The following is a 22,434-nucleotide window of genomic DNA, read 5'->3' on the forward strand; positions in this document are numbered from 1 at the left end:
TACTCATGTAAAAACATGCTGATTCCCGGACCGTCCGCGGGCCAGATTTAGAAGGCAATTGGGCTGCATCTGGCCCCTGGGCCTTAGTTTGGGGACCCCTGATTTATACCCTACCCACCTGGTTGGGTTTCCCCAGCCACTTACAACATGTCTGAAAACTTTTTTTTTTAAATCAATCCCTTAAAATTTTCTTAAACAGGGCTGCCTTCAGATGTCTACTGAAAGTCACATATCCTTGACATCTGAAGGGAGGGTGTTGCACAGGGTGGGTGCCACCACTGAGAAGGCCCTCTGCCTGGTTCCCTGTAACCTCGCTTCTCACAGGGAGGGAAACTCCAGAAGGCCTTCAGAGCTGGACCTCAGTGTCCGGGCAGAACGATGGGGGTGGAGACGCTCCTTCAGGTATACTGAGCTGAGGCAGTTTAGGGCTTTAAAGGTCAGCACCAACACTTTGAATTGTGCCCGGAAACGTACTGAGAGCCAATGTAGGTCTTTCAGGACCAGTGCTATATGGTCCTGGTGGCTGCTCCCAGTCACCAGTCTAGCTGCCGCATTCTGGATTAGTTGTAGTTTCTGGGTCACCTTCAAAGATAGCCCCACGTAGAGCACATTGCAGTAGTCCAAGCGGGAGACAACTAGCCCATGCACCACTCTGGCGAGACAGTCCGCGGGCAGGGAGGGTCTCAGCCTGAGTACCAGATGGAGCTGGTAGACAGCTGCCCTGGACACAGAATTAACCTGTGTCTCCATGGACAGCTGTGAGTCCAGAATTACTCCCAGGCTGCACACCTGGTCCTTCAGGGGCACAGTTACGCCATTCAGGACCAGGGAGTCCCCCACTCCCGCCCACCCCCTGACCCCCAAGAACAGCACTTCTGTCTTGTCAGGATTCAACCTCAATTTGTTAGCCGCCATCCATCCTCCAACCGCCTCCAACTCAGACAGGACCTTTACCGCCTTCACTGCTTCTGATTTAGAAGAGAGGTAGAGCTGGGTATCATCCGCATACTGATGGACACCCAGCCCAAACCCCCTGATGATCCCCTTAAAAGAGGATGAGACAAATTCATAGGGGGGGAGAGGGCTATTGGTGGCTCCTAGCCAGGATGGCTCTGCTCTGCTTCCGCAGTTGGAGACAGCGATGCTTTTGGATGCACAAGAGTCCCCTCCTCAGCCCTCTCTCTTCCAGCAGCTGGGATTCAGGAGCATTGCTGCCTCCGACTGCGGACTAGTCTCTCCCCTGATCTGCCTACGGGACACCTGCTCTCTGCATTTTTCCTGCTCTGGAGGGTAGGACTCGAACCCATGGCTTCAAGTTACAAGAAAGGAGATTCCGACTAAACATTCGGAAAAAACTTTCTGACCGTAAGAGCTGTTCAACAGTGGAACAGCCTCCCACAAGAGGTGGTGGACTCTCCTTCCTTGGAGGTTTTTAAGCAGAGGTTGGATGGTCATCTGTCTATGGATGCTTTAACTGAGATTCCTGCGTTGCAGGGGGTTGGACTACATGACCCTTAGATCCCTTCCCAGTCTAAGATTCTATGATTTCAGGGCACACTGTGACCTGATTTGTGGGGTCTTCTTGGGCAGTCCTGATTTGTGATGGGGGGGGGGGACAGCCCATCTTGGCCACTCTCTGACTTTCACGTCTTTCTTCTGGCCAGGTGACGTTGTGCTTTCAGAACTTCCAGCTCCCAAGAACGCAGAGAGTGTCGCCATTCCTACGTCCCCCGCAGATGTCCTGCTCAGAGAATCACCTCCTCCGGGATCTGACCCACAGGATCTGGCCCAGTGGGAGACGCTCAGTCCTGAGCTTTTGTCTTCTGGGATTGTATGTCTGCCAGGTACCGCATTAGTGCTGTCACTGTCTTCGCACGCAGTTGACCTCTTGCACAGCTCCCGTTTGTACCAAAGTCCACAAAGTGCCACTTTAAAAACTAACACATCTCATGGTGACCTGGGCTTTGCGGGGACCCCAGTTCACTGTGTGCTGCAGCAGAAAATGCAGCCAACCCTCTGGAAACTGTTGCATTTGTCTGGAAAGGCTCATACCTGAGAGCTTTCTGGTGGCTCCTGCTCCGAGGTTGCAACCTTTCTAGCTATCCCAAAAGAAAGCGGACAATAATAAATAAATTCACATTTATATTTTTATTCTGTTGAATAAAATTATGGGTGCTGTTAGACCAAGAGGGTTTCGAAAAGCAGGTGTGGGAATGCGAGAGCCAGTGGTGGTTGCAGTGTTGAACTGGGAGAGACCTGGGTTCAAATCCTCCCACTCAGCCACGAAGCTCACTGGGTTTGACCTTGGGAGCAGCCACCGCCTCTCGTCCTAACCTACCTCGCAGGGATCTTGTGAGGATAAAATGGGGGAGAACCAAGTACAGCACCTTGAACTCCTTGGGGTAAAGGTGGGATATCAATGAACCATGTCCCTCTCTCTCTCTCTTTCTCTTGCTCCGTTGGCGTCTTATCACATCTATGGTTGCATCGACTTTCCTTTGGCTCCAGGAAACGTGGATAAGCTTGGCAGACCCATCGTCCAGATCTGCAGCGGTGGCCCAGTGTGGCAAGCCCCTTGGTGTTCAGCCAGAGAAGTGGCACGGCTTCTCCTCTTCCTTTGCAACACATCTAGGTCAGTCCCCCTCCTTCAGTTCCTGTGTTGGTCAATGAGAACGATGCTCAGGTGACACTTTGGCCGGCCCCCCTCTACCCCACCCCGCCAGGCGGGCCCCGAACGGGGGCATGCCGCCTCCTTTGCCTCCCCCTTTCCCCCTTTCCACGGCTTTTTTTCGGCCCGAGGGGCGGGCCAGCGAGGAGGGAGCGTCACGCTTATCATTGGCATGACGCCCCCTCCTCGTTGGTCCACCCCTCCGGCCAGAAAAAAGCCGTGGAAAGGGGGAATTTCCCCCTTTCAGTGGCATCCACGTGCGCCGTGACGTCACGACGACGTCACGACACACACATCGTGCCCCTCACCCAGGAGGGGGGTGTGCCTCTGCGCCGCCCCCGCCCCCGGCAGCGCAGAGGCTTGCTACGCCCCTGTCTGTCCCAGCTCCTGCAAACTTAACAGTTCAGAAGCACGTCAAAGTGCAAGTAGATAAATAGGTACCGCTCCGGCGGGAAGGTAAACGGCGTTTCCGTGCGCTGCTCTGGTTCGCCAGAAGCGGCTTAGTCATGCTGGCCACATGACCCAGAAGCTGTACGCCGGCTCCCTCGGCCAGTAAAGCGAGATGAGCGCCGCAACCGCAGAGTCGTCCGCGACTGGACCTAATGGTCAGGGGTCCCTTTACCTTTACCTAGCCTTTGGACTATAATGCAACTTAAATAGAAAACAATCTTTAGAAAGATTTTTCCTCCAAAAGCATTTTATTTTAAAAATCCAATTTAAATAAAAAAATCATTGATTTCTATCCACCCTGGGTTGGGTTAGGGGAGCCTGACGCCTAGTCCCGCAACTCCCTGGCAATGCAGGGGTCGCAACTGACGCCTCGGAGAGAGCCCCAGGCCCTCCAGAGGTGAATCATAGGATTGTAGAGTTGCCCATCGCAGGCCGCAGAATAGAGAGGGGGTCTGGCCCACTCCTTGAATTTTTTTGGGGGGGCTGGCCCCCTTGGCTCCCCCTTGATGGCGCCAGCATGTGCAACTATGTCAATAATAATAATAATAATAATTTATTTATACCCCTGCCATCTAGCTGGGTTTCTATCCTCTCGCAGCATCTTGTGTAAGGACTCAAACTTGCCTTTGAGTTTGCTTCTCCCACCATGGAGTAAAAACCATCCTTTACTCCAGACTCAGTTTGTCTGCATCTCTTTCCATCCTGCAGGAAGCAGTCGAAGGACACGGGGCTGGCGCTTGTCATCGATGCCAGAAAGGAGGTGCCGCCTCCCGCCCTCTCTGCCGCCCTCGGATCCGTCCAGGTAATCTCAGGTGGGTGGGAAAAATCACGGCGAGGGGAGGGGAGTTTGCAGGGAGCGGCTGGCTTTTTTCCAGAGAGGCTTTGTCACCCTAAGTCAAAACTGCAAGGAACGGCTCCTCATGGCCCTCCTGTGGTGAAACAGAGGTACAGCAGATATTTTAAAAAATACTATAATGTTAATAATAATAATAATAATAATAATAATAATAATAATAATAATGTATTTATATCCTGCCTTTCCTCCCAGACTGGGACTCAAGGCGGCTTACACAAATTAAAAAGTAATTAAATGGGTAGAATTAAAATAATATAAAAACAGATCTGTTAAGTACAGATAATACAAGCATAACTTTCATGGGATGAGACCTGGGACTGAGTTTCTTCTTCCCTCTGTGAAGGATAATCCTTTTAAAGCCTCTTTCACGTTGAGGAATTTGTATAAAACCAGAATGTAAATGCTTGTCTTCCTTCTCCCACACACAAGCTGTAGGCAAATTGCAGGAGACTGAGGAAGACAACGCAAACCTAATTTTATTTTAGTTTTATTTATCACATCTATACCCCAGCTTTTCCTCCAAAGAGCCGAGTGTGGCATACAGGGTTCTCTTCCTCCTCATTTAACACCCACAACAACCCTGTGAGGTAGGCTGGGCTGAGAGGCTGAGCTCCGCGACTGAGCTGGGATTTGAACTCTGGTCTCTCCCAGGTCCTAGCCCAGCTCTCTAACCACTGTGCCACCCTGGCTCTAAAGGAACCAGGGACCGTATTCTGTGGGGACCGATAAAGGGCTGAATTAAGGTGGTTGGGAAACCCAGTTTGGAAAGACAGCGAATGGGAGGCTGGTGTTTGGTGAAATTTCATCCTGGGTTCCCGTCTTCCTTGCAGAAGAGCCTGCCTGGCTCCATCCACGCTGTTTTCCTGCTGGCAGAGAAGGAGGCAGCCTCACATTTGGAGAAGCTACCTGGCGTGCAGGTGAGTCCCAGAGCATCGTGTTATTTCGATGCGCTCTCGTCTCTCCTCCATCCCGCACTGCTGACATCATTTCCCCCACCAGAGCGTATCTGAAGAAGTGTGCATGCACACGAAAGCTCATACCAGGAACAAACTCAGTTGGTCTCTAAGGTGCTACTAGAAAGAATTTTCGATTTTGTTTTGACTATGGCAGACCAACACGGCTACCCACCTGTACCCACCAGAGCGACAGACCTGATCTCCTCATTCTGCTTTCTGAGCAATCCCCTCACACTTTCATGCAGTCTGCCTCATGTACCGCCTGTTCTTTGGCAAGCGAAAGAAACCAACAGGTGCAGCTTCCCCATCTGCTGCACTTCCAAGCTGCGAAACGCTTCACCTGTTGAACCTCTGTCCATCCAAGACGTTGCTGAGTGCACTCCGAGGTCCTGTAGCCTGGCGCTCTGTCAGGCCCCTAAGGAACCAGATGCAGCCTATGCCTTAAATATTGACTTCCTTCCCGTGCTGAGCTATGTGAGCATCCTGTCACTGCTTGTGCAATGGGACTCCCCCCTGGCACCACATTCCCCCCCCCGCCACCTCGAATCCACCCAGTCTTCGCCCTCCGTTCCGCTCCTGCCCTCTTCCCTCTCCCAGCCCAGATAATGACTCCGATTCTGGTTTGCCCTAATGAGTTCCCGCGGCAAATCCATCTCTCTCTCTCCCAATTATAGCTCCGCAGGCCAGACTTGGGCATTAAGATAATAATTCAGCCCTGGGAAGGTTTCGCTGCTCTTTTATGAATGCTGCTCGGTTTAATTAATGGAATAGGAAATCTCAATGAGCTTGATAAACGGCCTCTGCTGCCAGTGATTAAAATACCCTCGGCTCCCCGTGTGCATCTAGAAAGGACCCCAGGCAGACTCTTGTTTCCAGCCTGGCATGGCGGTGGATGGCGGGGGTCCCTCTCAGCCCCCTCCCCACCTCCCAGACTCTCGCCTGTTTCACACTAACTAGACTGCACAGGCTTTGCCAACCTGCTGGGAATAATGGAAATCCCTTTTTAACACAGCACATCCTTAAACTGTGGAACTCCCTGCCACTGGAGGCAGCGATGGCCAACAACCAGGAGGGCTTTGAAGGAGGATTGGACAGATTTGTGGTGGAGAGGGCTACCAGTGGCTACTAGCCAGAAGGGCTATGCTCTGCACGTGCAGATGCAGGGCTCTCCTCGTGTGCTTTGGGACCCTCCAGATGTTTTCGAACTACAACTCCCATCAGCCCATGCTCACTGTGGCTGGCGGGAGTTGTAGTAAAAACATCTGGAGGGCGCCAGGTTGGTGAAGGCTGAGCTGGACCTAAAATGGGCTGGTGGGGAAATGAGCCGAGTGTAAACACTGAAAGGGCCGGACACACTTCGGGGGGGGGGGATGAGGGGGAATCTTGATTCTACACCAGCCTTCTCCTCCTCAATTTTTTATACTGCTGGGCCTTTTACTATTGTGCCTGAAAATATATGTTGTTGTTTAATTCTGTTGCTGATAATTCTGCTCAGTCTTTTAAAAAATGTATATTTTATATATTTTGCTCTTTTGAAATTTATGTCAGCTGATTTGGTCTGCTAAACTGGACTCATTTTATAAAGAGATGCTGCAGAATATTGACGCTGTTGTGTCCCCCCTGCAGATGGAGGTGCTGAGCTCCCTGAAGGCTCTGGGGCGGCACGTGGACAGCAGCCAGCTGACCCCAGCCCTGGAGGGCCACTTCCCCTACTGCCACAGCGAGTGGGTCCAATACTTCCAGGTGCCTATTCTTGCTGTGGACGTTGTTGCCTTCCTCTTCCCCCTTTCTCCATCTGCTCCTTTTGCATCGTCCAAGATTTCAGGGCTGCTTCTGCAGCTAGCAGGGAAACGCCCCCCCCCCCCTTTAAATATTTGGAACAGTGGGAAAGGCTCTGGTGTATAGATATTAAGTTCACCGCTTGCTACACCATAAAAGAGAATTTCAAGAGAATGTTTTTCAGGCGGTACCTAACACCATCAAAGCTTGCCAAAATTTATAAACCAAAGTCTAATTTATGCTGGAAATGTAGGAAAAAATGGAAGGAACATTGTTTCATATCTGGTGGAGCTGTGAAAAAAACCCCAAGATATACTGGGGTATGATTCATGAAGAACTCAAAAAAATGTTAAAAACATCTTTACCAAAGAAAACAGTCGCCTGTTTATTAGGCTTATTGGGAAAAGACATGTCACAGAAAAAGAAAGGAATTTTCTCATATGCTACAGCAGCCGCCTGGAAGTGAAAGGAAAGTCCAATGCTGTAAAGAAAAGTATTGCATAGGAACCTGGAATGTAAGAACCATGAACCTTGGTAAGCTGGATGTGGTAAAAAATGAGATGGCAAGAATAAACATTGACATCCTAGGCATCAGTGAACTAAAATGGACAGGAATGGGCGAATTCAGTTCGGATGACTATCATATCTACTACTGTGGGCAGGAATCCCGTAAAAGAAATGGAGTGGCCCTCATAGTCAACAAAAGAGTGGCGAAAGCTGTACTGGGATGCAATTTCAAAAATGATAGAATGATCTCGATACGAATCCAAGGCAGTCCTTTTAACATCACAGTAATCCAAGTTTATGCACCAACTACCAGTGCTGAAGAAACCGAAATTGACCAATTCTATGAAGACTTACAACACCTTATAGAAATGACACCAAAGAAGGATGTTCTTCTCATTATAGGGGATTGGAATGCTAAAGTAGGGAGTCAAGAGATAAAAGGAACAACTGGCAAGTTTGGCCTTGGAGATCAAAACGAAGCAGGGCAAAGGCTAATAGAGTTCTGTCAAGAGAACAAGCTGGTCATCACAAACACTCTTTTCCAACAACACAAGAGACGACTCTACACATGGACATCACCAGATGGGCAACATCGAAATCAGATTGATTATATTCTCTGCAGCCAAAGATGGAGAAGCTCTATACACTCAGCAAAAACAAGACCTGGAGCTGACTGTGGCTCAGATCATCAGCTTCTTATAGCAAAATTCCAGCTTAAACTGAAGAAAGTAGGAAAAACCACTGGGCCAGTAAGATTCAATCTAAATCAAATTCCTTATGAATACACAGTTGAAGTGAAGAACAGGTTCAAGGATTTAGATTTGGTGGATAGAGTACCTGAAGAACTGTGGATGGAGGCTCGTAACATTATACAGGAGACAGCAACGAAAACCATCCCAATGAAAAAGAAATGCAAGAAAGCAAAGTGGCTGTCCAATGAGGCCTTACAGATAGCGGGGGAGAGAAGAGAAGCAAAATGCGAAGGAGATCGTGAAAGATACAGGAAATTGAATGCAGATTTCCAAAGAATAGGAAGGAGAGACAAGAGGGCCTTTCTAAACGAGCAATGCAAAGAAATAGAAGAAAATAACAGAATGGGAAAAACCAGAGATTTATTCAAGAAAATTGGAGATATGAAAGGAACATTTCGTACAAAGATTACCACAATTAAGGACAAAAGTGGAAAGGACCTAACAGAAGCAGAAGACATCAAGAAGAGGTGGCAAGAATACACAGAGGAATTATACCAGAAAGATATGGAGGTCTCATACACCCCAGGTAATGTGGTTGCTGACCTTGAGCCAGACATCCTGGAGAGTGAAGTCAAATGGGCCTTAGAAAGCCTTGCTAACAACAAGGCCAGTGGAAGTGATGATATTCCAGCTGAACTATTTAAAATTTTAAAAGAGGATGCTGTTAAGGTGCTACACTCAATATGCCAGCAAGTTTGGAAAACTCAGCAGTGGCCAGAGGATTGGAGAAGATCAGTCTACATCCCAATCCCAAAGAAGGGCAGTGCCAAAGAATGCTCCAACTACCGCACAATTGCACTCATTTCACACGCTAGCAAGGTTATGCTTAAAATTCTACAAGGCAGGCTTAACCAGTATGTGGACCGAGAACTCCCAGAAGTGCAAGCTGGATTTCGAAGGGGCAGAGGAACCAGAGACCAAATTGCAAACATGCGCTGGATTATGGAGAAAGCCAGAGAGTTCCAGAAAAACATCTACTTCTGCTTCATTGACTATGCAAAAGCATTTGACTGTGTCGACCACAGCAAACTATGGCAAGTTCTTAAAGAAATGGGAGTGCCGGATCACCTCATTTGTCTCCTGAGAAATCTCTATGTGGGACAAGAAGCTACAGTTAGAACTGGATATGGAACAACTGATTGGTTCAAAATTGGGAAAGGAGTACGACAAGGCTGTATATTGTCTCCCTGCTTATTTAACTTATATGCAGAATTCATCATGCGAAAGGCTGGACTGGATGAATCCCCAACCGGAATTAAGATTGCCGGAAAAAATATCAACAACCTCAGATATGCTGATGATACTACCTTGATGGCAGAAAGTGAGGAAGAATTAAAGAACCTTTTAATGAGGGTGAAAGAAGAGAGCGCAAAATATGGTCTGAAGCTCAACATCAAAAAAACTAAGATCATGGCCACTGGTCCCATCACCTCCTGGCAAATAGAAGGGGAAGAAATGGAGGCAGTGAGAGATTTCACTTTCTTGGGTTCCATGATCACTGCAGATGGTGACAGCAGTCACGAAATTAGAAGACGCCTGCTTCTTGGGAGAAAAGCAATGACAAACCTAGACAGCATCTTAAAAAGCAAAGACATCACCTTGCCAACAAAGGTCCGTATAGTTAAAGCTATGGTTTTCCCAGTAGTAATGTATGGAAGTGAGAGCTGGACCATCAAGAAGGCTGATCGCCGTAGAATTGATGCTTTTGCATTATGGTGCTGGAGGAGACTCTTGAGAGTCCCATGGACTGCAAGAAGATCAAACCTATCCATTCTCAAAGAAATCAGCCCTGAGTACTCACTAGAAGGACAGATCCTGAAGTTGAGGCTCCAGTACTTTGGTCACCTCATGAGAAGAGAAGAATCCCTAGAAAAGACCCTGATGTTGGGAAAGATGGAGGGCACAAGGAGAAGGGGACGACAGAGGATGAGATGGTTGGACAGTGTTCTCGAAGCTACTAACATGAGTTTGGCCAAACTGCGAGAGGCAGTGAAGGATAGGTGTGCCTGGCGTGCTCTGGTCCATGGGGTCACGAAGAGTCGGACACGACTGAACGACTGAACAACAACAACAACAGCAGCCGCCAGGATAGTATATGCCAGCAAAAGGAAGAGCGAACTAATACCCACAAAAGAAGACTGGCTATACAAACTAAGTCAATTTATAGAAACGGCAAAGCTAACTGCATACATAAGACAGACAGATAAACCAAAAACTCAAATCAGAATGGCAGTGTTTCAAAGAATACATGGAGAAACACTGTTCAAGAAAGAATATGTTGATATGCTTAGATTAAAGGAGTAAAGTAGAAAACATTAATTAGGGATGTCATAATGAGATCAAAATTTAAAATTTAAAAATTGCAACGATAGTATCGAATCTATAAGATAAGGAAGTCAAGATGTGGGGGGGGGGTCAAAGGGTGTGGTGCTGGGAAGATATGGGGGTGGGAAGTATTTATGTTTATGTGTATCCTTTTTTGCACTAGTCGGGTGCATTTCCTCTTCTTTTTCTGTATCACTAAAATTTAATTTAAAAATGAATGGGGGGGGGAGAATACCGATACTCCAGCCCGCAGGCCTCTGCTGCATCATCAGAGTCAAATACAAAAAAGATACCCCTGTGTTGCAAACTACAAGCAGGATATGGAAAAAGGCAACACGTGGACCAAATAATGTAGGGCAAAATGTTTCTTTATAATGTCACATAATATGCAGCGAAGACAGCATTCTGGATAAGTACACTGTTTCGGTGTAATCTTCTTCAGTTCATAACTATAAAGAATAACAAAACAGAATATATACAGAACATCTAATCAATCATATAAAGGATCATATAAAGGATAATGCTCAGCATCAACAAGAGTCCAAAATAATATTCAGAAAAATAAAAATATAGTCAGAAAAATATTATATTGTTAAGAGAAATAAAAAATGACACCTCTGTGATCCCACCCTCCTCTGTCTCCCTGCCTCAGTTTCCTGCTTCTTGCCCTCCTCTCCTAACCACGTGTCACAACTTTTCATTTGGGACAAAATCGAAAATTCTTTCTAGTAGCACCTTAGAGACCAACTGAGTTTGTTCCTGGTATGAGCTTTCGTGTGCATGCACACTTCTTCAGATATCGTATCTGAAGAAGTGTGCATGCACACGAAAGCTCATACCAGGAACAAACTCAGTTGGTCTCTAAGGTGCTACTAGAAAGAATTTTCGATTTTGTTTTGACTATGGCAGACCAACACGGCTACCCACCTGTAACTTTTCATTTGGGGTTTTTTTTATCCGACCGGCTGCCTGCCTGTGCTTCCTCCCGCTAGAAGTTGCACCAGTTTGTGAGTGACGTCAGAAAGGCCTCCGAATTGCTGCAGAACACCACCCAAGAACTGGGAAAGGGAGGCAGACTGGAGACCCTGCAGGTAACACCTCCTCCCCCTGTGCGCCCCCCCCCCCCCCGGAACTCAAGGAAGCATTGGGCTTAATTTTTTACACATGTTAGGACCTCAAGAAATGCGTCTCAATGATTTTTCCTTGCACAACAGATCGTTTCCCCCTCTCTGCTGAGTGCTTCCGAAATCTGCTCCGGAGTAGAGTTTGGGGGACAGTGCAGGGAGCACATGGGGGGGGGGGAGAGAGAAAAGGGAGAAATTCCCCATAGCATTAGCACTAACCCTTTTACTAGCACAGTGTTTTTCAACCACTGTTCCGCGGCACACTAGTGTGCCGCGAGATGTTGCCTGGTGTGCCGTGGGAAAAATTGTGTTTATTTGATTCCTATTCAAGAGAATTACTTTATATATAGTCAATATAGGCACAGAGTTAATTTTTTTAACATTTTCTAATGGTGGTGTGCCTCGTGATTTTTTTCATAAAACAAGTGTGCCCTTGCCCAAAAAAGGTTGAAAAACACTGTACTAGCACAACAAGGAGAGCCAATGGTGTGATGCAGTCCTTTGCCAGGAGAAAGTGTGAGGTGAGAGCTGTGATGGCACAATTTGTGGTCTGTCCCGGAAGGTGAGCTGCCTGTCACACAGAGCTCGCAACGGTGTAAAATAATTCCATCAATCCTGTTTTAATCTAAGAAGTGCTCTGCCGGAGTCATGCCTAGTTCAGGAATCGCCAACCTGGTGCAGGCTAGCAGGGGCTGATGGGAGTTGCAATCCAGGGGGCACCAGGTTGGCGAAGGGGGCCCCCAGCTCATTTCCATTTTGTTCTCAACAGCAATAAACCAAAAGCTTCTCCGCACCCCCCATTCTCAGTTTTTCTCCAACAGCTAGTATTCCAAGGTAGACTGCCTCTGCCTATGGAGGTTTTCTTGAGCTTTCAGGGCTAACGGCCATTGACAGACCCGAATGTGGCTAATGTGGGTCATTGTTCCGCAGGAAGTTGAGCGTCAAATGGAGAAGCATCAGCTGCTGATGCAGGAGGTCTTGCACAACGGGCAGCTGGTGAACTTGCAGAGGGAAGGTGGGGCCACGCTGGCGAAACTGAGGAAGGAGGCGGCCCGGCTCAGCTTCTCCCCCAACGTCCGGTATGAAAGCAAGGGGGAGCTCTGGCTTCTTCAAGGCCATCTCTGGGTCTGGGGAGAAAAGTCACCTCCTTGCAACTCGATTCGGGTTATTACGGTTCCTTCCGCTTCCACATTTTTCCAATCTGAAATTCAATTTCTCCACATTTCCTTTATTTGTAAGTTCTTGTTGAAATTCTTCAGCGCTTTTGTGCAAATTGCTCCCCCCCCCTTTTAAAGCACCTTCTCTTCGCTAGGAGCAGCATCGGCCGGGCTCTGACCCTCTACAACCTGGTGGAGGAGAAAGTCCACACGCTGGTCACCAAATCCAACGGCCGCCTGGAGCACCTGGAATTTCTGCTGAAGATCCGACAGCTGGAGGCGGAGTTTGGCAAGGTCAGCGAGACCCCACCCCCCTGCCAGCCAAGTGGTACCCAAGGTTGGCCAACCACGGCTGTGCCTGCCCAACCCAAATGGCTGAGAATGGTCAGTAGTCACAGAATTTCAGAGTTGGAAGGGGCCCAAAGAATCATTCACCCAACCCCCTGCAATCCAATTCCAGAGAATATTTGGCAGGATTCGATTCTGCCTTCTGTTGTCTCTGCTGGGATGGCTGAGAGTGGGAGGGAATTGTGAAGCTCAGGATTGTGAGACCGTTCCACCGTTGAACGGCTCTTACTGGCATCTCACCTGTCTGAACCCACGGAAAGCTGCTGCCGGTCAGAGCCGACAGCACACAGCTGGGTTGTCTCAAGCGAGTTTTCCTGTGTTCCTAAAATCCGGGCTCCTTGACTGGGGAGTCAGAAATTTTCCCTGGAGGAGGTTCCTGCCAAGAAGCCGCCCCCTTGCGTCCCGCTGCTAAAACCTTGGCTTCTTCACACAGCTCAGTTTGTGGTTTGATGAAGAAGGCGAGTCGGCGCTCCGCGAGGTGGGGTCTGCGGCAGAGGGCAGCTGGCAGGCCGCCCAAGAGTCCCACCAGCGGTTCAAGGAATTCTTCAAAGAAGCCTCGGTACGTTGGCCGAATCTTCCTGCTGCCTGCTTTGCACCGGAAACGCACACTGGGAAAGCTGGACAAGATCTGCGTCAGAAGTATCAGACTTCCAGTACTTTAGAAAAGCATTTACCGTATTTTTCACTCCATAAGACACACTTTTTTCCTCCTAAAAAGTAAGGGGAAATATCTGTGTGTCTTATGGAGCGAATGCATGGTCCCTGGAGCCGAATTGCCCAGGGGACAAAAGAGGATCATGCCTTTTATTTTACAAAGAGAAAAGGGGGTGTTGAAAGGACCCCGCTCAGCAGAGCTGATCAGCAAGAGATCGGGAGAGAGATAAGAGTCCCTGCTCCCTTTCAGCCCCGGCCTCCATTGTTGAATGTGCTGCAGAGGGAGGTTGTTTGTTTCCCCAGCGACATGTGACTGGTTGATTAGATTATCTGTCTGGAAACTGCAGAAAAGGCTCCCTTTCCTTTAGAAGCTGCAGAAATGTGAGTTGAACCCCATAAAAACAGAGCTTTTCCTCTTTGCTTTTCCCCATTTGCAAAAAAGCAGCAAAACCTTTAGCTGATCCTCAAAAAAAAAACGGCTTTTAGAGGAGGAAAACCAGAAAAAAAATTTTTTTCTTGTTTCCTCCTCTAAAAATGAGGTGCGCCCTATGGTCCGGTGCGCCCTGTGGGGTGAAAAATACGGTATTTATCTATTTTGCTGAAGTTATATTCCACCATTTTCTTCAAGGTGCTCAAGGTGGGTGTCTTCCTCCTCACTTAATCCCCACAAGAACCCTGCGAGGTAGGGTAGGCTGACAGGCAGCGGCTGGCCCAAGTGAGCTTCTCGGCCAAGTGGGGATTTGAACCCTGGTCTCTCCGAGGTGCTAGCCCAGCCTCTTGCCACTATACCACACTGCCTCTAAAATTTCATTTTAGGCGCATTTCATTTTAAGTTTTTAACATTTGATGTTTTACTATGTTCTGTATGTGTTGGAAGCTGCCCAGAGTAGTTGGGGCAACACAGCCAGATGGGCAGGGTATAAATAATACAACTATATTTATTTTAAAAAGAAGAATCACAAAAGATTTAAGACAATTCTGTCAACTATTCACTTGCCCACCTTAGAGATATGGGAAGAATGTGAATCAGTTTGCATTTAAAGGTAAACATTCCTAATTCACACTTTCCAAAACGATACGTAAACCAGAACACAGCCACCCTTTGAGAGCTGCACTTCTTTGAATTATGCAATGCAGTTCTTCACCCAAGTAATGTGCAGAAAATGCAGATATTAGAGGAGATGATGCATAAACAGGCATATAATAATGAAAATAAGATGCAAAAATGTGAACATAAGAACGTAAAAGGGGCTGTGCAATTTGGTGCAAATTTATCCAAATATGCACCGGTTTATATGCAATTTCTCCTTACACGCACATTTTTGCAGACCATTTCCCCCCCCCCCTTAGAATGCCTCTGCAGTTGGAGGTGCGATGCTTCTGAATCCCAGTTGCTGGAAACTGCAGGTGGGACGAGATCCTGCTTTCAGGTTGCCCCTAATGGGCACCTCGTCAGCCACAGGAGGTGGGACCAGATGAGCCACTGGCCTCATCCAGCAGACTCTCCTTATCTTCTTCAAGTCTGTCCTTCCTTTCCCTGTTAGGTCCACTACAACCGGGGTCTGTCTCTGTCGAAGGAAGCCAGCAAGGTGCAGGGGTCCAGGTTCCCAGAGACGGGGGCCTTTGAGGCAGCGAAAAGGGTTTTCCAGGCCAAGCTGACCATGTTCTACATGGAGATGGAGATGAAAGGGGCAGAGCTGGAGACACTCCTGGACCTCTACAAGTTCTGCGACAAGGTGAATGTCCCAAAAGCTGAAGGAAATGATGGAGAGAGGCTGGGGGGGAAGGGGGGTGAAGGGGACTGGAACAAGGAAGTGGGAATCTGTAAGGCAGATGGGGGCCTTTATGTTCTCCTGGGGACATGGGGCATATCTGCTACCACCACATCCCTGGTGAGAAATTATAGCAAGGATGAGAAAATGGGCCATGGAAGGAGCAAGTAAGGATGGTTGTCCTGTGTTTTTGCCCCCAAGGTCACACAGTTTAACCTTGAGTGCCAGCGCCACCAGGCCACTTGGAGCCACAGAGAGGAGGAACCAAAGAGCATCCAAGCCCAGCGAGATATGGAGGATGCCCTCCAGAAGCTCTCCAGGGAGTTCTCCACCGAGACCTTCCAGCAGATGAAGGTGCAGGCCTCTAGCGTGCGCAGCGAGAGGGGTCTCGCCGTGTGGAACGAAGCCTTGCAGAGGTGCCAGGAAGCCAGGCAGCTCCTCGGAGATGCCCTTGCCAGGTCCAAGGAGGCTCGGGAAGGAGGTGCAAAAGATCTGGATCCCGTCCCACCTACTAAACTCTCAGGGGAAGATGTCTGCTTAGACGGAGCATCGACAGAAGCCGAGAGAACAGAGGTTGGGTCAGAGCACGATAGAAGGACGCAAGATGTGGGTGGAACTGGCGTCCATGACAAGGCTTCCCAAGAGGTCCCCTCATGTGGCGGTGGGATGCTGAAGGGTGTGAAGGCCAGCGAAGAGGCCTACCTTGCTTCGTTGGATGTTATCCTGGAATGTGGGGGCCCCGAGGCTCAGGCAGACCCAGGTGAAGAAGCCCCCGGAAGCGCCCACGTGACAAGACAGGGCTGCCCTTCATTGGCCCCTGCCTGTGCCTCTTCTCCCAACACCAAGAAGGTGCCAGCCCCCTACGAGAGCCTCCCTTCCACCAAGCAGCCTGGCCTCTCCATGCCCACGAGAGGCCAACGCAGCAGGAAGAGAGAGGCAGCCCAGTACTTCCAGCTCTCCAGGCACGGGAGTTTTTCCTCCGAAGACGCAGATTCCCAAAGCTCCACTGAGGAGGCTCTGAGCTCGAGTGCCACCTTGCCCCTGGAATCGTCCAAAGGAGCCTGGACTCAGGAGAAGGCACCGGGGATTCTCTATTTGGAGAATCACAGCACAGGCAGCCTGACGGACGCGGCGGCCACCCAGTGAGACTGGGGGACCACCCTGGGTACTGACACGATGGGCCCTCTGCACCCATTTTTTTTTTTTTTTTGGATGTTGGATACATTCCTGGGTGCTCCACTGCCCCATGTCTCAAAGGGAATTCCTTTATTGTTGCCGTTTGTTGGACATTGCTAAGAGTGCTTCCTGTTGCTGGTGTGTAGCTCTGTTTGGGCAGGAGGCTACTGACCCCCAAAGCCAGCCATCATTTCCTATTGTGGTTTGCATTGAGCAGATGTGATGGAAGACGGTCGCTTTCAGGGCAGAGAGAGCCTGTCCTGTTCCCATCTCAGTCCACACTAGTCCCATTAGGAACCTGGTTAGTAACTGGCTAGCAAACCCTCCCCCTGCCCCGGGCAGGATGCCACAACTTCTGCATGGCAATACAATCCTACTGATGCTGGTCATGCATTTGAACCCTTAAGTATCTGAGGACTCTGTCCTTGCATCCAAAGGATGAGGGGTCAAGTCCCTGCAATGACTATGGCTTAAGAGTTTCACAGTGGCATTCAGGGTTGATGTTTAATACCTAGGTCCTCTGCAGAAACACAGAGCAGAATGGAAGTTCATACCAGGAAACATCTACCCTAAAAATATTCCCCCCCTCCAGCTGATTCAAGAGCAGACAGTTGTGCAAATGACTCTGCACCTGGGACCCAGCAGCTCTCCCCAAATGTTTATTTTTGCCATTGCTGTTCAAGGGACCCAAACACCCATTCTGCAATGCTTCCCCAGATGCCCGTTCAGAGTGAAAATGAGACAGCGCTTGGGCTGGTTTCTGTGCCTCACAGAAGTCCAGAGGCTGAAGAAGACCTGACAAGAAACTTCTTCTTCTTCTTCTTCTTCTTCTTCTTCTTCTTCTTCTTCTTCTTCTTCTTCTTCTTCTTCTTCTTCTTCTTCTTCTTCTTCTTCTTCTTCTTCCTCCTCCTCCTCCTCCTCCTCCTCCTCTTCTTCTTCTTCTTCCTCTCCTCCTCCTCCTCCTTCCTCTTCCTCTCCTCCTCCTCCTCCTCCTCCTCCTCCTCCTCCTCCATCATCCATCTCCTAGTGGAAAGTAGCTTCAAAACCTGCAGCCAGGAATAGAAAAGTAGCGGGGGGGGTGTGGGGGTGGAGAGAGAAGGACCATACCTTTTGCTCTGTGGCCTATTAGCACCCCCACAAAATGCACCCCCACAAAGCTCCTTTTCTGTTCCCACATCTTCTTCCATGCAGGTAAAGAAACAAGAAACGGTGAGCTTGAGATGGGGAGGGGGGGAACATCCATCACAACCAGAGCAAAGGGGGGGGGAAACCTCCCTGCACCCACAGCCCTGCTCCCCCCATCATAGCTGCAGGCTGGTTGCTGTGGGCCTGGCACACCTGGGTGCCCATGATCACCAAGGACTCCTAGAACGGAGCGGCTCCCAACGTTGGAATCCCTGGCTCAAGTTCATCTGTTTTGTTGAATTGATTAAACTCAATACTTATAATTGGATTTTGAATAAATGTGCAATTAACTGCTACTGTTTTGAATTTTATTGTGTCCTTATCATCCTTCGTGTTCTGAACAATGCTTTCCGTAGTGCTGGGTGGGGGGCTGGTGAGAGGCTTATAGAACCGAAGGGACAGTGGCTCAGAAAGGTTTGGGAACCACTGTCCCTGAATAAACATTCTTGCTTCTGGGGAATTTATCTCCCTTCCCTGAGCTTTCAGAGAGCCTACTTATTCAGCATTCATTCCTGGGTTGTTGTTTTTTGAAGGGTGAGTCTAGATGACACGGGGCCAAGCAAACGCTATCGGACACCACCCAGGGGTTTCCTCATCACTTCCCTTATCGGAGGGGGTGGGGGGGAATGCAACCTTTTGGAGAAACAGGCTTGTGCAAAACCTCCAGATTGACTTTGATTGTGCAACCTGGATTTGCCGGAATGTGACTGAATCTCTCCCCACCCCCACCCCGCCCCACCCCCGTCCCAAAGAGGAACAGCCCAGAAGGACCCAGAGCAAGGATGTCTGAGAAATCCCAGCTGCAAATAGCCAAAACCTTTAGACAGCAACCTCCAGCTGGGCTGCCAGGGCAAAGAGGGACGGGAGGTGGGTGGATTTTTCAGAAAAGGACGGGGAGGAGATCTATTAGATCATCTGTTTTTTGGGATCTGATCCCTTCTGTCTGCAACGAGGCAGAGCTGGGCAGTTTTTCTAAGCATGGGGCCTTCCCACACATTCGCTTTCCAAACAGCTGCTAATGATCCCTGCTAATGATCCCTCAGCCGCTCTTTCTCGGTGCCAAAATTTTCTTCCCACTTCTGGAGACAAGCAGGGCTCTTCGTGAGAAAGGAGATCCCCCTCCCAGGCAGGGGAAGGCGGAGGAGACTTGATTCATCCTTCAAGCTGAGAAGCAGGAGCCCAGGCAGGCAGGCAGGCAGGCTACAGCTCTGTTGCTCTGCGACACCTTGCAGGATCCAGACTGGGCGCAGGACCTCTGCCCTCTGCACACTTGTAGCTGTGCAAAAAGGCAAACTGCAGAGTGTGGGGGAAAGAGTGGGAAGGACAAAAGTCGGGAGGCTGTCTTGAAAACTCATGCTCTCTCTTAGGACTATACAGCTGCCAGTATAATGTTTTAAGTGAGTTTTAAGTGCATTATACAAATATGACACTAGATGGCGATGGTGAGCCCATGGGAAATTCAATATATTTTTCAAAACTTTTAAAAAAAGCATTTTCACAGGTTTTTTTTATATGTATCGAGATTCCACCTTAGAGCAATAGAATTGTAGATTTGGGACGGCCCACGGGGGTCATTGAGGCCAACCCCCCCCCCCCCCCGCATAGGAGCCAACTCTAAGAGGCCCAGGTCCCTTCAGCCCCACAATGAAATATTTGGGGGGCTGCCCCCTGGATGTTGAGAACAATCAGTTGTGGAGGAGGCCGAACGTGGCACAGCTTCAGTGGTTGGTGCCTCCTCCTCCTCCCGTGGAGGGGGAAGTTGCGGGGGGTGGGGGGAGCAGTTCTGGGCTGGTGGCAGTGAAGTTTGCATTGCAAAGGATAGCTGTCTTGTTTTGCATGTTGTTATATAAGTACTGAGCTTGGATCCTAGAACAATAGGCAGGGAGGATCCTAGAATGCAACAACCTGATTGGCCTGCAGGAGCAGGCCAATCAGACCCCGGGAGGGAAGCAGAATCAGCCAATCAGACGGAACCCATTGTGTAAATAATGTATATAAAGCCTGAGTTATGGGGGTGGGAACTGGACTCTCTCACTGTTTTATGAGCTGCAATAAAGAGCATAAAAATCACTACGCGACTCTGAGGATATTTCACATATTGATTTTTTTATGTGAATTGGGTGGTTTCTCATTAAACTACAAACGGAATTGAACACCCCCCATCCCTTTCCACAATGTTGCTGCTGTTTGTACTACATCAGTGTGTGCAAAGAGACCCCCGTTCACAAAGAGAAACACATTGTAAGATCTGCAGCCCCCGTGTTGCTCTGGTGTGGGGCAACCAGCGCATTCTTGCGCTGGGCAGCGGGGGGGGGGATGCATGTCAGGAAGGTGTGTCAGCTAGACTGTTCCTTTCCTGTGCATGGAATGCAACAGAGGCTTCGCTTCCCCACCAAGTTCTGGCCTTTCCCCTGCAAAGAAGAATTGAAAGTACTGTAAAAGGTGAAAGTTCTTCTCATTTATTTATTTATTTATTTTATTTAGAGGGAAGGAGGTTTTGCAAACCCTTCCCACATGACGGAAAGCAGAAGCTGCGGGTGTGTGATGCTCAGCAGCAGTGATCGAGGTGAAAGGGGTTCAGAAATCGGTGTCTTCGAAACAGCAGCTGAAATCTGAGGGTGGGGCTTCCTCCAGTTCTCAGGGGGAAATCGACTCATGCCAGGGCCTTCTCAGTTGTGGCCCCCTCTCTATGGGATGCCTGTTATGATACGTCCTGGGGGGACAAGTTGTTAGACTGACCCCCAGGTAGGGACGAAGCCTGCATGCCCTCCTGGCTACTCGAGTCCAGGGGCACATTGGTAATATGTGATTGTTCCCCAGCTTGAAGAACAACACACACAAGCCGTGAAGGCTAAAACTACTTTATTGCAGATTAAATGCAGAGTATGTCTCTGCTTGCCAGCTCATGATTTCAGAGCTGTCCATAATAGCGTCCAGCATCTCTGAGCCAGAAACGAAAGTAGAATACAACAGTACAGTACAAACATCACATGTGTGGGAAAGCTGGTAGAACTAGTGGCTTTCCCACAGGATGAAAACAGACACAGTCATGCTGACCTTGCTGCTGCAGCGTTCGCAGCTCGGCTTGTAATAATATCACAGAATTGAAAGTACTGTAAAAGGTGAAAGTTCTTCTCGTTTATTTATTTATTTTATTTAGAGGGAAGGAGGTTTTGCAATCCCTTCCCACATGATGGAAAGTAGAAGCTGCGGATGTGTGATGCTCAGCAGCGGTGATCGAGGTGAAAGGTTCAGAAATCAGTGTCTTCAAAACAGCAGCTGACATCTGAGGGTGGGGCTTCCTCCAGTTCTCAGTTGTGGCCCCCTCTCTATGGGATGCCTTGCCTCTAGAAATGCATCAACTTCAGTGTTGAAGGTTTGCTAAAAGACCCGCCTTTTTGAACCGGCTTTGGGGTCTTTGTGAGGGTGTGGACCATTTGTTTTGGGGAAGTATTTTCTGCTTGTGGCTTGGCTTTCTTTGTGAGGACATTTTTAATTTCCAATGCAAATGTATTAAGGAAAAAAAGAGCAGGAAAAAGCCACATTTGACAGCACATTTAACTACACAAGAAAAACCACATCAGTGCATCCACCTGAGCTTCCGTCGAAGGTCAATAGATGCCATCCAAATATGTATCTGGATGAAGCTGGTGTTTATAAAAAGTGTGCCTTTCAGGTCTTCAGAACATTGTATAATAGGCTCTAAGTTTCTTAAGTGACCCTAAGGGCTCAGAGAGGCTGGTGGCAGCTGCTCACAACCTTGGGGTGCCCTCCCCAGAGAAGCCAGACCGGCTCCTTCTTTGTTGTCCTTCTGCCCAGCAGGTGCTGTTACAGGTAGGTAGCCGTGTTGGTCTGCCATAGTCAAAACAAAATAAAAAATAAAAAAATTCCTTCCAGTAGCACCTTAGAGACCAACTAAGTTTGTTCTTGGTATGAGCTTTCGTGTGCATGCACACTTCTTCAGATATCTTCAGATATCCAAACTTAGTTGGTCTCTAAGTTGCTACTGGAAGGAATTTTTTTATTTTTTATTTTGTTTTGACTGGGGTGTTGTTGTTTTAACAGAAGGGGCTTTTAAATAACTCTGTGCTGTTTTTATTATCTGTATTTTAATATATTTGTTTTTTTATAATGTATTGTTTTATTTCTATTAGATTACCCTTCAACGATGATCTTTTACACATTTTTAGTAGTTTGTTTGAGACTGTTTTAATTTGTGTAAGCTGCCTTGTGTCCTTTTCTGGAGGAAAGGTAGGATATGAATGATAATTGTAAACATGCTATGTCAATGGATCATCTGAATGAGGAGCCCTTGTAAGGGTTTGGAGGGGGGGCATCTCCCCTACCGGGAGGCAGCAATCACCTCCAACTTGGATGGATTTAAAACAGGGGTAGGCAACCTAAGGCCCGTGGGCCAGATCCGGCCCAATCGCCTTCTCAATCCGGCCCACAGACGGTCTGGGAATAAGCATCTTTTTACATGAGTAGAATGTGTCCTTTTATTTAAAATGCATCTCTGGGTTATTTGTGGGGCATAGGAATTTGTTCATCCCCCCCCCCCCAAAATAGCCTATAGTCTGGCCCACCACATGGTCTGAGGGATGGTAGAGCAGCCCACAGCTGAAAAAAGTTGCTGACCCCTGATTTAAAAGTTCTATGGAGGAGCAGACAGCTCTTGTTGTTGTTCAGTTGTTCAGTTGTTTCCGACTCTTCGTGACCCCATGG

General features: G+C 48.5%; 1 protein-coding gene across 1 annotated transcript in view; it reads left to right on the forward strand.

The window, feature by feature from the left end:
- Positions 1-16,543, forward strand: part of KIAA1755 (KIAA1755 ortholog) — a 28,117-nt gene extending 11,574 nt beyond the window's left edge. Inside the window, exons 4-14 of the mRNA XM_033153893.1 lie at positions 1,665-1,844; positions 2,509-2,632; positions 3,827-3,920; positions 4,805-4,891; positions 6,557-6,673; positions 11,286-11,384; positions 12,348-12,496; positions 12,730-12,868; positions 13,356-13,481; positions 15,121-15,312; positions 15,550-16,543. Of these exons, the coding sequence (XP_033009784.1) occupies positions 1,665-1,844; positions 2,509-2,632; positions 3,827-3,920; positions 4,805-4,891; positions 6,557-6,673; positions 11,286-11,384; positions 12,348-12,496; positions 12,730-12,868; positions 13,356-13,481; positions 15,121-15,312; positions 15,550-16,494 (2,252 nt within the window). The 3' untranslated portion in view covers positions 16,495-16,543. The remainder of the gene's footprint in view (positions 1-1,664; positions 1,845-2,508; positions 2,633-3,826; positions 3,921-4,804; positions 4,892-6,556; positions 6,674-11,285; positions 11,385-12,347; positions 12,497-12,729; positions 12,869-13,355; positions 13,482-15,120; positions 15,313-15,549) is intronic.
- The last annotated feature ends 5,891 nt before the right edge of the window (positions 16,544-22,434 follow it).

This window comes from Lacerta agilis, chromosome 6 (genome assembly GCF_009819535.1).
Source record: "Lacerta agilis isolate rLacAgi1 chromosome 6, rLacAgi1.pri, whole genome shotgun sequence".
NCBI lineage: Eukaryota > Metazoa > Chordata > Lepidosauria > Squamata > Lacertidae > Lacerta > Lacerta agilis.